Below are 13,626 nucleotides of genomic sequence, written 5' to 3' on the forward strand. Positions count from 1 at the left end.
AGATTTGTTAAGTGCCCGCTTTTTGCCCAAGGGATTGGATACTGCTTCCCAGTAATGATTTTTTTCTTTTAAGATCTGCTGGTAATATTTGTAACGGTGAAGGCAGAAAAGAACCCAGTTTGATTACTAGTACTGATACTGGCTGCTCTGGAGATTAATACATATTTATACCCTCTGTTAGGACACAGACTCAATCTGCTGCTCGAATTCATGAGGTGCCATCAACACAGGTCATTGTGTTTTCTTACCCTGAAGTGAGTTCTGCTGTCTTCATGATGGAGAGACGGACAGCACAGTCGGTGTTGCAAAGGAAAAGGTCCAAACTTTTATTAAGAAACCAGCAAGGCACAACTCTGTCCATGGGCAATGGGTGACCCGAGTTCACAGGGAATTCAGTTCTGTCTTTAGCTACTGTCAACAGAATCCAACTTTGCAGAGATGTTTCACGACTAAGTAAAAAGTTTCTCTGCTGCTAGACAGAGAAACCTTTAGTTGCCATCTCTTTCATCTCTTTTCACAGCACCCACATAAGACAATCAAGATTCTAAGCAGACAGAAGTAAACCAGGGCCTTCCTCTCCAGCTTAGTGCTCATTAAAGTATTCAGTTAAAGCATCCACGAGCTCCTGCTTCTTGCTTCCACACCTCAACCCCAAAAACCTACATGCATCCTTCAGGACAGGTACGGTGAGCTTGCCTAGAGTGCCCTTCTGCACATGACTCTGCAGCTCATCTTTTGAGACTTCTACCTTGGCCCTCTTCTCAGTTTGACCATCAGAAGCTAGAAAGATACATTTTAGATCACAAAGATTTTAAAAATTAGAAAGACATCAATGTTTCTTACACATACCATTGCTAATGGCCATTAGCACATGGTGCTTTAACAGCCACACACTCACAGACCTAGTTTCCATGTTTGAAGAAATAGGCATCACTATGTAAGCCATGCAGTATTTCATTGATAGGAGTGATCTTAGCTGAAGTATGAAACTGTGTGTTCTGATGAAAACACCACCCTCCAAATGAAACTTAAGGGATTCTAGTTGAGACAGCAGAATGCAATGATTCCACAAGATGCTCAGCTAACTGATACTCACTTTATGCAGTCTTTCACAGACTCCCAAATTACACATGGACTTCAGCATTGCTTACACATTTAAAAGTCTCACCAACACAAACTGAAAGCATGAGTGATTTTACTACTCTGTTGTAAAACAGAAAGTTACTAAAATTTTATTTATTTACATATATATATTTTCTGCAGTAATTTACCCACATTACATCCTATACTTCACTCTGCAGTTTGTCACTCCAGCAACTCCTCACTGGATACCACAATGTTCTCTACTCAGTTGAATAGAATCAATACTGGATGTAATAATTCATTGTGGAGATTGGTAGAGTTGTTGCACAAGCAGCTTCTTTAAACTATGAGACAAACTGAAAACAGAAGCTTCTAAACAGAATACAGACATTATATTTTGAGTCTGCACCACCACTACTTACCTTGTTTTCTCTTTACAGCTTTCACATCAGGACTGTAGTCAGGGGGATAAACCAGCTGCTTAAACTCGTCCACCAGGCTGCCCAGCCTGTGGCTCATCTGTTCAGCCTTTGGCACTGGCAAAAGATAAAGATTTGCCCTCTCAGAAACAGTGTGATCACAAGAAAGTCTGCAAGGCCATCCCTGTTGCCAGATAAACTACCAGCTCACCTGGTAGGAAAAATACAATGCTCATTCTACAAAACCATTAGTGTATGGAACCACACAATACTTTATTTTGTAGGATTATGTTAAACATTCACCAAGAAGGGACTTAAAAAACATGAACCAGCTTAGGTATGCCAACTGTGCTCTGTATTGGCTTGAAACACCAGTTCATCAAGCTCTCAGCTCTAACTTTAGGGTCTACGACCACCAAAGAGACCCCTGGGACAGAAGAAAGTGTGCACCAAGGGGAATTAACACGTTAATGATTTTGGGGAAATGATTACCACACGTATGTTTCTTCTGAGAAAACCTACACAAACAGTTTTTTCTGTACTAGAGATGCACGATTTTGGTGGAGATATCCCCTCATGCATCCAGCACTGTGATAAAGAACACCTGCTTCTTAAAGCTGCATTGGTGCTAACAAGTCTGACTGTTTTTCAGTAACATCACCAGACACAACTGTGCTTCTGTAATAACTAATCCACAAGTGTCCTGCAAGCATGCAAAAATGCAAATACTTGTGTTATGATACAAGTATTTAAATTTCTCCCAAATGAGAAATTTACAGCTCTTGGTAAGAGTTTGGACATCTGGAATGCTGCATCCAGTTCTGGGCTCCCCAGTACAGGAGAGATATGGAACTCCTGGAATGGCTCCAGCAGAGGACAGCAAAGATGATTAAAGGACTGGAACAGCTTCCTTATGAGGAAAGTCTGAAGGAACTGTTCAGCCTCCAGAAGAGATGACTGAGAGGTGAACCTCATCTAAGCATCTGAAGGAAAGGTGTCAAGAGTGTAGTGCCAGGCTCCTGGTGGTGCCAAGCAACAGGACAAGAGGCAATGTGCAGAAACTGAAGCACAGGAAGAGCCATCTGAACATGAGGTAAAGCTTTACTGGGAAGGTGACTGAGCACTGAAACAGGTCACCCACAGAGGCTGTAGAGTATCCCTCTCTGGAAAAACAATTGAAGACCTACCTGGAACTAACCCTGTGCAATGTGCTGTAGGATAACCCTGCCTGAGCAGGGGGGCTGGACCAGATGACCCACTGTGGTCCCTCCGCTCCTGACCCACTCTGTGATTACACAGGACACTCACATATAAACTCTCCCAGTCACTAGGTGGCAGCCCTGCCCCCAACAGAATAATTCATTCAGTCCATTTATCACACTGAAATATTAATGAGAACCTTGAAGAGAGGAATTTCAGACAAAACATTTCTCACCATATGAAAAAGGTGATTCCATTTTAATTTTGGATAGTAAAGTGAGCATTTTTTTCTTTACCTTAAAAGTGACAGCAATAGAAAATAAGGTTTCAGTATTTCAGAATGGACACATCCAGAATCCTAAACAGTGAAACTGCACACAACTGAAATATTTCTTAAAAGACAGTTGGGTTTGTAGCAGCACATATTTGACTTGTAACAAAGTCACGAGCCCCCTACCCTGCCTCCCTTCACACCCGCCAATAGCTCTCACTTGTAAGATCTTCAGCCTGCTCTGGTTCCGTCATATCCAGCGCCAAAGCCTCCAAATTCCTGAAGTGCTGCTGCAAAACTGGGTTCTCAAAGCTGTCAGCCCTGTCAAGAATCCCCCAGAATGTCAATGCATGCTGCCAAGAAGACAGACAAAACACTTAAGATCTACCACCAACTTATGTCAGAATAAAACTTCCCTCTTTCCCACACAACAATCCATCGCATCAGAACTGCTTTTCCTCTTTGCAATTTACCTGCTGAATCACTCTCCTGTCATGTATCAACCACACAGGAATGCTGTGTGAGAGTTAGAAAGCTGAATGAAGCAAAAGGAGATAGGGGCATTAAACTTCAATAACAGTCATGGTGGCTTCCAGGTATCTAGGAAAAAATCTCCCATCAAAGTACTTCATAGCATTTATCCCAGCTATAATGAAAAAAAGGCCTAACTCTTCTTTCTAAAGTGCTCTAATTTAAATGATCTGGGTCTGATCTGCTGTAGAGTGGCAGAACCACAATAAAATGTGATACCTCTGCAACAAATGACAACAGCCCAGAGAACAAGAGCAATTCTACAAAGAACTCCAGAACGTGCTACATAAAGCATTGTGGTGCCTGGGTATCCAGAATGATTAAGAATAAAGTTTGCACAAAGCTACTGCAAAGAGAAGCAATTTCTATCAAAATACATCAAAATCTGATCTCAGGAACACCACAGCTGAACAACATGTGCAATAGAGCAAGCAATGGTTGTGCTTTCTTCCCTGTGCCACCCCCTGCACCCTATTTATCTCCAGGTACCTGTATTTGAACCGCAGCTTCTGAATTATTTCCTTCATTTTGTCTACCTGCTCTTGGCTGGCTGGCACATTTTCTGTAACATCAACATTACGTTTGTCATCTGCATAGGGTAGAAAAATCAGGTGGAAACCTGCACAGAAGAGAGGGAGGAAGACAACAGTTACACAGAAGCATGGTCTCAAAATAATTTATGGGAAAAACCAAGATGGTTATTATCTAGGTCTGATGACTCCAAACTAACCTCCTGTTTTGTTGTTAACAACAGCAATCCATAATACTTCCAAGTGCCTACAGCACCACACTCAATCCCAATCTCAGTGTCTGTAACCAACATCACTAATGGCTTTGTGAAAGACATTCAGACTAAATTCATAGCTATGAGTTGGATACCAGTGACTTGCTTTATATGCAGGAGATCAACTAGTCCACCTCTCTCACTGGGTCTGAGCTTGAGAAAGATTTGTTTGAAAATCAAGATATTGCCCACATTATTCTGAAGTACTTTACTTTGTACACAAGCAGTGTTACTTCCCTACTTTACATTCTTCCAGAAGATGTTTTTGCACTTGAAGAGGTGAGAAAATGCAAAACAGCAAGAACCTGCTCCCTAATCATTCCCAACTCATCTAATGTGGCATGAGGATCACTATATGTGAGATTATTTAATACTTTACAATCTACTCAAGGATACAACATAATTCAAGAAAAGATACTCTGTCTAGTCTTCAAACAGGAAAAAAAGGCTTTTCATTTCTACATCAGTTATTTGAATCTGATGAAAAGAGGTAGAAGGCAGGGAAAACACTCTAGCCAGGTCATAACTGAGCAAGCACTGATGCAACTGGGGCTTTAAAAATAGATTCAACACCAGATGCTTACACTGACAAAACTGAAGAAAAGGAATGTTGGAAAGCATTTTCCCCACTTTTAAGGGGAGGTAGCACTAAGAACATTTTCCCTCAATACAGGACACCATTACACTGACTAGATCCAATCATACAGGGAAAGGCAGCATCTCTTCCCATACCTGGAGGGGCTATCTGCACTTTCTGCTCATCCAGCTCTTCCTCCTGGGGAAGCAGGGCCACAAAGCGAGGAGGGATGTTCCGGCGAGGGGTGTATCTGCACAGCATCATCATCTCCCTCTCCAAGCACTTCATCAGCAGGGCATTAAACAGTGTTGTACTCCCTGCAAAGGAAAGAGGGGATTGGTCAGACTGACAGCTTGCTTTGCTCCTTTCTTCTGGAATATAACCCTAGACATTACAGTGTCAAAACCTGTGACTTTCTTTGAACTGTTTGCATTATTGTGGAGGTAAAAAGCAAATTTTGGAAGGGAGAAGACTCAAAGTGGACAATGTTAGTGAGTCTCTCCTGACCAGCAGTGAGAGTTCTGGTGGTAGAAGTAAAATCACTACCATCTGAGAGATTGAATACTGTGAAATTTTATCTACCAAGTCTATTTTTGTTTGGTGGGACATCACAATAGAAGCGGATCATAGACCTTTTGTGAAAGCAACACACTAAGAATTCAGACTTCAGTACTCTTCCTGAGGCACATGTTTGTCTCAGGTATATTTCACCAGGCACGGTGGTCAGGGAAAGACTGACATATAAAGAACATGGTTGAGCCAGGAAACTGCAGTTAAAGAAGCAAGCATAAGTGTTTTTCTTTAGTCAGACACTGCAAAGCCTTTGGTCATAACTCAGCCCTCTTCATCCAGTGCTAGACTGAGGAGCTAGAAGTTTTTTCTTACTACTGCAGATTTGGATATATTTCTAGATAAACAGACATATGTATACATATAAAAAGACAAAAAAGCAGTTCTAAATGTCCTTGCCTTCTCTCTTTACAAGCCCATAAAGCACTGTTAATTCAACTATACTTCCTGAGTATCGTGTTTCCACTCCTAGCTGACAAGGACTTAAAACCAGCAATTATCTCCCCAGGTTTGGGATTTAGGTCTTTCTTTTTTTGTTGTTGGTTGCTTTGGTTTGGGCTTTTTTAACCATCTTTACCTTCTTGTCAGGTACTAGGATCCTTCACTTTCATGAATGGCTAAAACAAGTACTTTGGGACTACATCTGCATGGTTTAATTGGCTGCTTGTCATGATGCATAAACATGAAGCACAATTGGCTGCTCTGCCATAGAAGAAAACAAGAAATATCTGCAGCTGAGAGGGGCAATAACAGTTAATTCAGTTCTTCTTAACATTAGCAAGTTTTTAAGTTAGACAAAGCTTTTACACTCAATGATCCCCACTCAAACACACGGTGGATCAGAAGGTTACACTAATGCAAGGTGATAAATCTTCTCTTGCCATCTTTGCTTACCTCTCACCAGGAACTCCTCAGGATAGATGAACTGGGAGGGCCTGACATGGTGGTGCTGCTTTAGCATTGAAAGTGGTTTGAAGCCAATCAGAAACAAACCTGGAGAATCAAACTGTTTTACTTCTTCTGTCTCCTCTTTCTCCAGCACAATCTGTCGGTTTCCATATGTCTAAAGCAGGGAAGAGCAGAAGATAGGGCTGCCAGCATAAAAAAAATGAGGACCAGGAGGCAGGACAGGGCAGGAAGTGCAGGAAGAGGATGCAATTGCTGTGTTCCACTACTTAAAAGAAATTTACAGACAAGACAGTGTAAACTCTCGTGAGCAGTGCACACAAGTGACAGACAAATTTTACCTGAACATAAGTAAAATGCACTTTTCTAAGAAAATGGCTAAGTCCTGATACAGAGAAGCTGTCACATCTCATCTCTGGAATTCTTCAGAGCTGTCCCAAAAAAGCCCTGAGCAACCTGATCTGGTTTTGCTCTGGGCCAGGTTATACCAGACTTTCAGAGGTCCTGTCCAACTGTAAACTTGCTTCAGCAGATGCATGTCAGCTACCTGCTCCCGACAGAAATAGTGACTGAGAAACAATGTTTCTGTAGCACCATTCATGCATCACAAAATCAAAACCATATTATAGTCCAGCTGCTGAAGGTAAACCTCAGGGCTTAATGCTCAGCTTTCTATTTATCTCCTATACTTTATTTCAAGAAACTAATATTCACTATAAATAGACTTAATACTTCATTTTAAGACAACAACTTTAAGAAGAGACAAAGCACACTTGTGACAGAATACCTAGCAACTACATAACCTGTTTTGAAATAAAGCTGTGCTTGATCACAACGTGACACTCAATTTACATCAGCCAAACTATCAAGCAGGAAGGCAAAACAAAGAAAAATTTATACAAAAAACTCCAAAGGAAAGATACCTTTTGTTTGGAAAGCAGCTCCAACTCTCCTGTGATTCACACTTGTATGTTTATAAAAATGGACCAGATCTGATCCTAACGAATCCAAAGCTGACAGCAGTGCCAGTGGCACAGCGTCACACAAGGTCAGGCTCTGACAGCCTCGTTCTGCCTTACAGAAAGAAATGACCTGTGCTCCTGACAGCACTTCCACCAGCACTATGCCTTCCCATGACAGTCAGACCAGGGAGACAACCCATTCTCACCCTGCAGAGCTCACAACACGACCAGCCTGTCCCCAGCTGCATACAGATGCACATATTTCTGTATCTCATCTTCAAAGCGCAATAGAAACAAAAGCAGCAAGGGAATTGGCACCTCCCTCACACACCACAGAGACAAGAAAAAGCAGGTACATAATCAAAAAGTTACCTGAGCCCTTTTAGTGTCACTGGGCAGGAGCAAGCTGCCTGTTTTTCCACTAAACATCCTTGTTTTGGTTTTAACTGGTTCATTAGTTTCCCGATAAAGCTTCACTGGATATGGTTTATAAGCTTTTTGAATAAGGTTGTAAACACCAACAGAAAGAGCCACATCTTTGCCCAGATGCAGATTTAGCCTGTGTAAAAAATGCAGATGCAGACTTGAGATTCCTGAAAAATCAACTACTGCAGAAGAAAATCACCTCCTCATGTAAGTTATTTCCTCTGATCTTCTCCTGTTCTCCTCTCCCAAAATCACATGTATCTTTGGAAACACGCTATCACTTGAGTCGTAATCTCACTTGAATATTCTTGCAATATCATCATTTCTCATCATAAAAGTTATCTAAACACAAGCAATTTACCATATTTCTTTGACCTTTTTTTCACTGAAGGGCAGCTATGCTCAAACAGAGAACAGGACAAGTCCCCATCTGGGTACCCCAATTATGCTTACTGTAATGTCCATGAATTCTCATAGCTGTTTGAGCAGAAGGCAAAATTCTCCCCAAAAAACCCACTAAGACAAACAATACCAAGATTTAAGAAAAAAATATAAATCAGACATTAGAGAAAAAATTAGATGTGGAAGTTTAAAAATAGAGGCAATCTTCAAATTATGAGAGCAGAAGAGTGAGTTACTACAAATGCAACTTCCTCTCTTGTAAAAGGTATCACTGGATTCTTCCTCCCCAGCTATTAGAAAACTTAAGGAACATTCCCAGAAAAGAAAATAAAGCTGCAAGCAGGAGCAAGAATGCCAGTGACAACAGCTCAGGTTGGGATACTTTATTAATACTGGGGAAAAAAAAATTAGACCTTGAAGTTCATTCCCTTTCTGTGCTTCCACATCATTCTGCTATGAAGTCACTCCCTAAAAAAAACAACTGTTATGGAGCACGTGGTTCCAAAAATACTTTCTATCTGCTTTGTCAAGATCCCTTTAATCTTTCTTAAGTATCTCTAATCTTTTAGTAGGAGATTAGAAATATCAAGGCTGTGTGAATCCATGCCAAGTACCTAGACAGACTGACAACATGTAACTATTTAATAACAGGAAAAAATACCTGGCATTCACATTCAGATGAATTTTTTTTTTGTTAGTATTGGCAAGAAAAGCCAAATTTCAATCAGATTTCACTATACACTATTTCTTATGTTGCAGCTTTTTAGATAAGTATTTGGCAATTATGTACTTCTTAACAAATCATAATTTCTGGCCAAGCTCAATACAGCAGATATCACACAGAGGAAACAAGAGGTCCACTCTGCTCCTCTCATCCACAAATATCCTTGGAAACCACAGAAGAAACACCAATCTTGGACTGAGGAATTAAGACTGAGGAATGTAAGCACTTCAAAGTGCCTTTAAAGACCAATCATTCCAGAAGAGGAAAGTGAGATGCAGTCAGAAAATAACATCAGGTGCCCCTGCTGAATGATGCACCACAACCAAGCACAAACCTGACCAAAGCCCGTTTCTTCGTCTCCTTTGCTCGTACTTTCTTCATGAGATGTTCCAGTTTCTCTGACTCTTTAGGCTGGACCCCAAGGTCCTCATCGTCTGCTACATTTATAATATCCCTGTAGAACAAAGAGATATCAAACCCTCCAGGCTTCTTCAAGTGCATCAAGTCCAAGATGATACCTAGAAACAACGGAAGAGATAAGAGCAGGGTAAGAAACTGCTTTTTTCTTACATCAGCATGTATCTCAGCACTCTCAGATTTCTCTATCTACACAAATAATTTAAGTAAAAATAAGCTCCAAATTGTCATCTGTACCAGATGTGAAATATTCTGGAGAAAGGGACAATTCTAGGGCAAGAGGCAAAACACAGTCTTTAACTTCAGTCAAAACAATGCAGAATAGAAAATGTTTCCTCTCTAATAAAGAATCTGGACAGCAATGAATATGAAATGGCTCTGATAAGCTCCTATAAAGTATAATCTTACCTCAGGCATAGAAGGGAGTAACAAGTTCAGAAAATCCCCTTTCCTTTAATTATAGGGGCTAATGGATTAAGGAAGCCTCACAGCTTCTAGATCCAGGACGCCTCCTGATTTCCAAAAACACTGGTTACCTGAGCTACACAGCTGAACTAATGCTGTCTACTCTCTGAGCTCAGGCTGATGTCCTTCAGCTAATTCAAAATGGAACCATTAAAGTAATTTTCCTTTTGTGTTAACTTGGTGTTAGCATTCCCTTCCTGGAAAATGGTACAACAACAAAAAAAGTTTATTTTCTTGGGCCTGTCATGTCCCCATTTATGCTACCAAACTAGAAAGAGATCCTGGAAAACAAGCGCTAGCTACTGAATATCAGATCAGAAAACATATATTCTAATTCAGATCAGATACCAAATTTCTAGCTCAGGAACTTTCAGAAACATTCCCCAGTTCTGATGATTTTACATCTTTTTCCATCACAAACCAGCAACGCGGTTAACATCTGCTGCAAAGATCCATCACGTTTACTGTGCGTAAAACGAAAAGGGGAAGCAATGACCTGTGTCTCTCAAATCACCAGCTCTGGTCCTGGCCAGCTTGGCTTTAGCACTGTCATTGGCATGAGGGTCATCCTCGTTGGTGAAGAGCATGATCCTCTTGTGGCTCAGCCTGACTCGGACGTCACTGAAGAGATTGGAGCAGGCCCAGAGCGCTTCACCCAGGGAATAGTCGGCGCTGTGGCCAAAGCTCTCCCGGAAAAGCGCCCGTCCTTCGTCTCCCCTGTACTGGTCCAGCTCCAGAACACGCTTCGCACCTGCAGGGGTGACAGCAGTCACAGGTGTGGAAACCCAGAGCACCGGGAATATTTCTCTGTCTGCTCTGGGGTGCAAGCATTAGGAATACTGACAGAAGCACCGTGAGCTCTTCCAAGTATGCACCAAGGAATTCCTTGCAGCTGACATCCAAGGAATGCTCCCAAGCACCTCTATGGCAACGTCCTTCCAACACCTGGCTGAGAAAACTGTCCAGCATGGCCTAACATCTGCAATAACACAAGCCAGTCACCAATGAAAGCAGCTGCTAGGGTAAGGGGACACAAAATGCCCTGGCACCAATGTGGGCTCTTTCTGTGGGGAAGGGGTCAAAAACAGACAGGGATCAAAGTATTGCAAATCCCCTCCACTGAATGCCAAGTGCTCAGCAGCAAACTGCACCTGCTGCACAGGCACAGCAGACTGCTGCACCACCACAGAAAAGAGAGGAGCCTGAAATGCATCCTGCATCTCCACAGCGTGCTGGGAAGGTGGAGAGCTCCTCCTCCTCCTCCTTCCTCACCCCTCATGTCAGAGAGAATGCACACAGAGGTGAGACGAAGCCCACAGATCACCAAGCTGAGCACAGCAACATTCAGCTCAGGTGTCCACAGCCTTGCTGCTGCTCTGAGGATTTCTTCAACCCAGCTAGGACTCCTTTTCCCACATGTCTTACAGCAGGATCTGTTCTCTCCTGTTACTCTACAATGGGAGACAAGCTTTCATTTTTCAGGCACTGCATTCTGCAGAGCTTCTTCCTTTGTCCTTCACTTAAGCTCTATAGTACTTACAAAATTTCATTTGAAAACGTTTTCCTCTGCCTCTACTATTTTATTTTCATCTCCTCATCTGTCCTTTAATGTAAATCTTCATAATAATGTACTCCATAATAATCACCTATAGCATCTCTTCCTTCTCCAGGGGCAGCAAATACACAATTCCATTTCTTTTGAACTGATGCCTTACGTTTTAGCTTTCATATTTTTCAAGATCTGTACTGCTGCCTTAGTGTGTAACTCTGAACTTCGTATAAAGTGTTAGCAAGTTCTCTACCCAGGGCAGAAATACAAAGCAATCCTTTCCCAGCCTGGGAACCAAGAGCACTGTTGCAGCTTCAGGCCCAAAAAGTGTAAACAAAAGCAAACTGAGGAGAGCAATCTGGGAGGATGGGAATTCATAACCTCAACCTGAAATTGGACAATTAACCCCAATATGTAAATGGACCAAAACTTATAAAAGTGTGAAAACTCGTGTCCGGGTGTCCATCTTGGGTGGAGCCACGGCCAGGCTCTTGTACTGCCCAAGGTGTATCCTTTGAAGGCCTTTTAATAAATACCTACTTTATTCCTTGAACTCTGTCTAGCCTCTGCTCCAGGTAGCCTGAGAAGGCATGAGAACAACACCCACCTTTCACCTGTGCTGTATTCATCCTCATGGTGAGGCTACTGCCTCTAACATGGGAGAAAGGACAAGCAGGGAAGGAGGAAAATGAAAAAGCAAGACCTGTAAGGCACTGTCTGCCAGAAAAGGGAGAAGAACCTAGGGCAGTCCTATCAGGTCTCTGTTGTAATAAATAATAATATTACAGTAATAATATTGTAAAAAATTCTGACAATAGGACAAGGTTCAATTCTTTCAGGAGAAGCCCCTCTGTCGTTAAACCTGCACCCCCTAGTAAGGGAAATAAAATCAAACATCCTTAGTGATAAAGGCTGCGATGAAAAGTTGCAGACAAAATTCCCCCAGAAGACTCAACTGTCAGACAATCTGTCAGCACTAGCATGTATTCTTTGCACTTCTCCTACTGCCTTTCCAATTCAGCAAGCAGCACTTGTTATCAAGCAGATGGTCTGCAATCTTAAGAAAATGAAAGAGCAAAATTCATGAATTGCAGAACTTATTATGGAAATAAGAGATGGAACACCCCAAACAGGCTACCAGATTGAACCACCTGTTCTAGCTGACACTGCTTGAGCAGGAGAGCTGGACAAGATGACTTCCAAAATCCCATCCAACCTCAGCCAGTCTGATATTCTCCATCAGCTGGAATCTGTGGTGCCTTAACATGGACACACACTTTTCTGATGGATATTCAAGAGTTCTGCTGAGATACTCTAAGGTTTAGCAGACAGCAAGTGAAGCCACCACATTAAAATATAAGAAAAGGCATAGGAAAGGATCTGAACCAACTCTAAGAGAAAACACTAGGCTCTCATGAATTTTCTAAGCTTTCAATAAATATCTAAATCTATCCCCACCACCAACAGTAGATTTCAGTAAGAACTTACCTGACAGCTCTCTGATTTTAGAGAGAACAGTTACTGACAACACTACTACACCAATTTCCTTACTCCATCTTTCTACAAAACCTTCATACCACTTTACCTGGATTGTCCAGCTCCTGGAGAACATAAATGTGCTTGAAATCTGCCGCATTCTTGTTGTTTTCTGTACCATAGAACACAACACTTAACAGGTCCCTGTCACTGCTGATAATTTTGCTGGTATACACATTCCGGATGCACTGAAAAAAAACGCACCCAGGTCAAAACTGCAAGAAAATAGTTTTCAGAAAGGAGTGTGAAAGTCTTGCCTTAGCAGTTAGCAGTTCATCCATCCCTACCTGGATGGTCATGTCGAAAGGAGTCTCTGCGTCCCCGTCGGACTCGAACATGGCCCTGGACGCATCCACCAAGAAGATGAGGCTGTCCCGGCCCGAGAACCTCTGCTCCGCTACGGAACGGGGGGAAACAGTTTTAGCAGCGGCCCCTCCGCCCACGGAGCCGGCAAAGCAGGCAGTGGGCCCCGATCTGCCCTCCGTGAGGAGGGGCCCTTACCGACCGCCTCAGCCCCTTCCTCCTGTTCCTGCGGCTCCTCCTCCTCCTCCGGCCCCTCGCCCCGGTAGAAGGACCCCCAGCCCGCCATGGCCTGAGCCTCACACAGCCCCACGCCGCACGGCCCCGCTCCCGCACTGCCAACAACCGACTGCCGGCTCGCCCCGCCCCCGCAACAACTCTGGCCAATGGCGAGAGCGGGAATGCGCCGGGCCCCGCCCCTCCCGGGGCATTTGCCCCTCCCCCCGCGCGGATTGGCTGCAGTGGGGTAGCGAAGGGCGGGAGTTCCTCACGCCCTGCTCGCGG

General features: G+C 42.9%; 1 protein-coding gene across 1 annotated transcript; it reads right to left on the minus strand.

Moving 5' to 3' along the window:
* Window positions 1–302: 302 nt before the first annotated feature.
* On the minus strand, window positions 303–13,450 carry XRCC6 (X-ray repair cross complementing 6). The gene is made up of 12 exons (XM_041416687.1): window positions 13,324–13,450; window positions 13,110–13,219; window positions 12,872–13,010; window positions 10,234–10,488; window positions 9,190–9,373; window positions 7,676–7,862; window positions 6,330–6,498; window positions 5,021–5,182; window positions 3,994–4,123; window positions 3,194–3,294; window positions 1,506–1,619; window positions 303–780 (listed from the first exon to the last, which is right to left on the minus strand). Exons 1-12 carry the CDS (start codon window positions 13,409–13,411, stop codon window positions 584–586), a joined length of 1,836 nt encoding a protein of 611 aa, XP_041272621.1. The 5' UTR covers window positions 13,412–13,450; the 3' UTR covers window positions 303–583.
* Window positions 13,451–13,626: the final 176 nt, after the last annotated feature.

This window comes from Onychostruthus taczanowskii, unplaced genomic scaffold (assembly GCF_017590055.1).
Source record: "Onychostruthus taczanowskii isolate IOZ18803 unplaced genomic scaffold, ASM1759005v1 scaffold53, whole genome shotgun sequence".
Lineage (NCBI taxonomy): Eukaryota > Metazoa > Chordata > Aves > Passeriformes > Passeridae > Onychostruthus > Onychostruthus taczanowskii.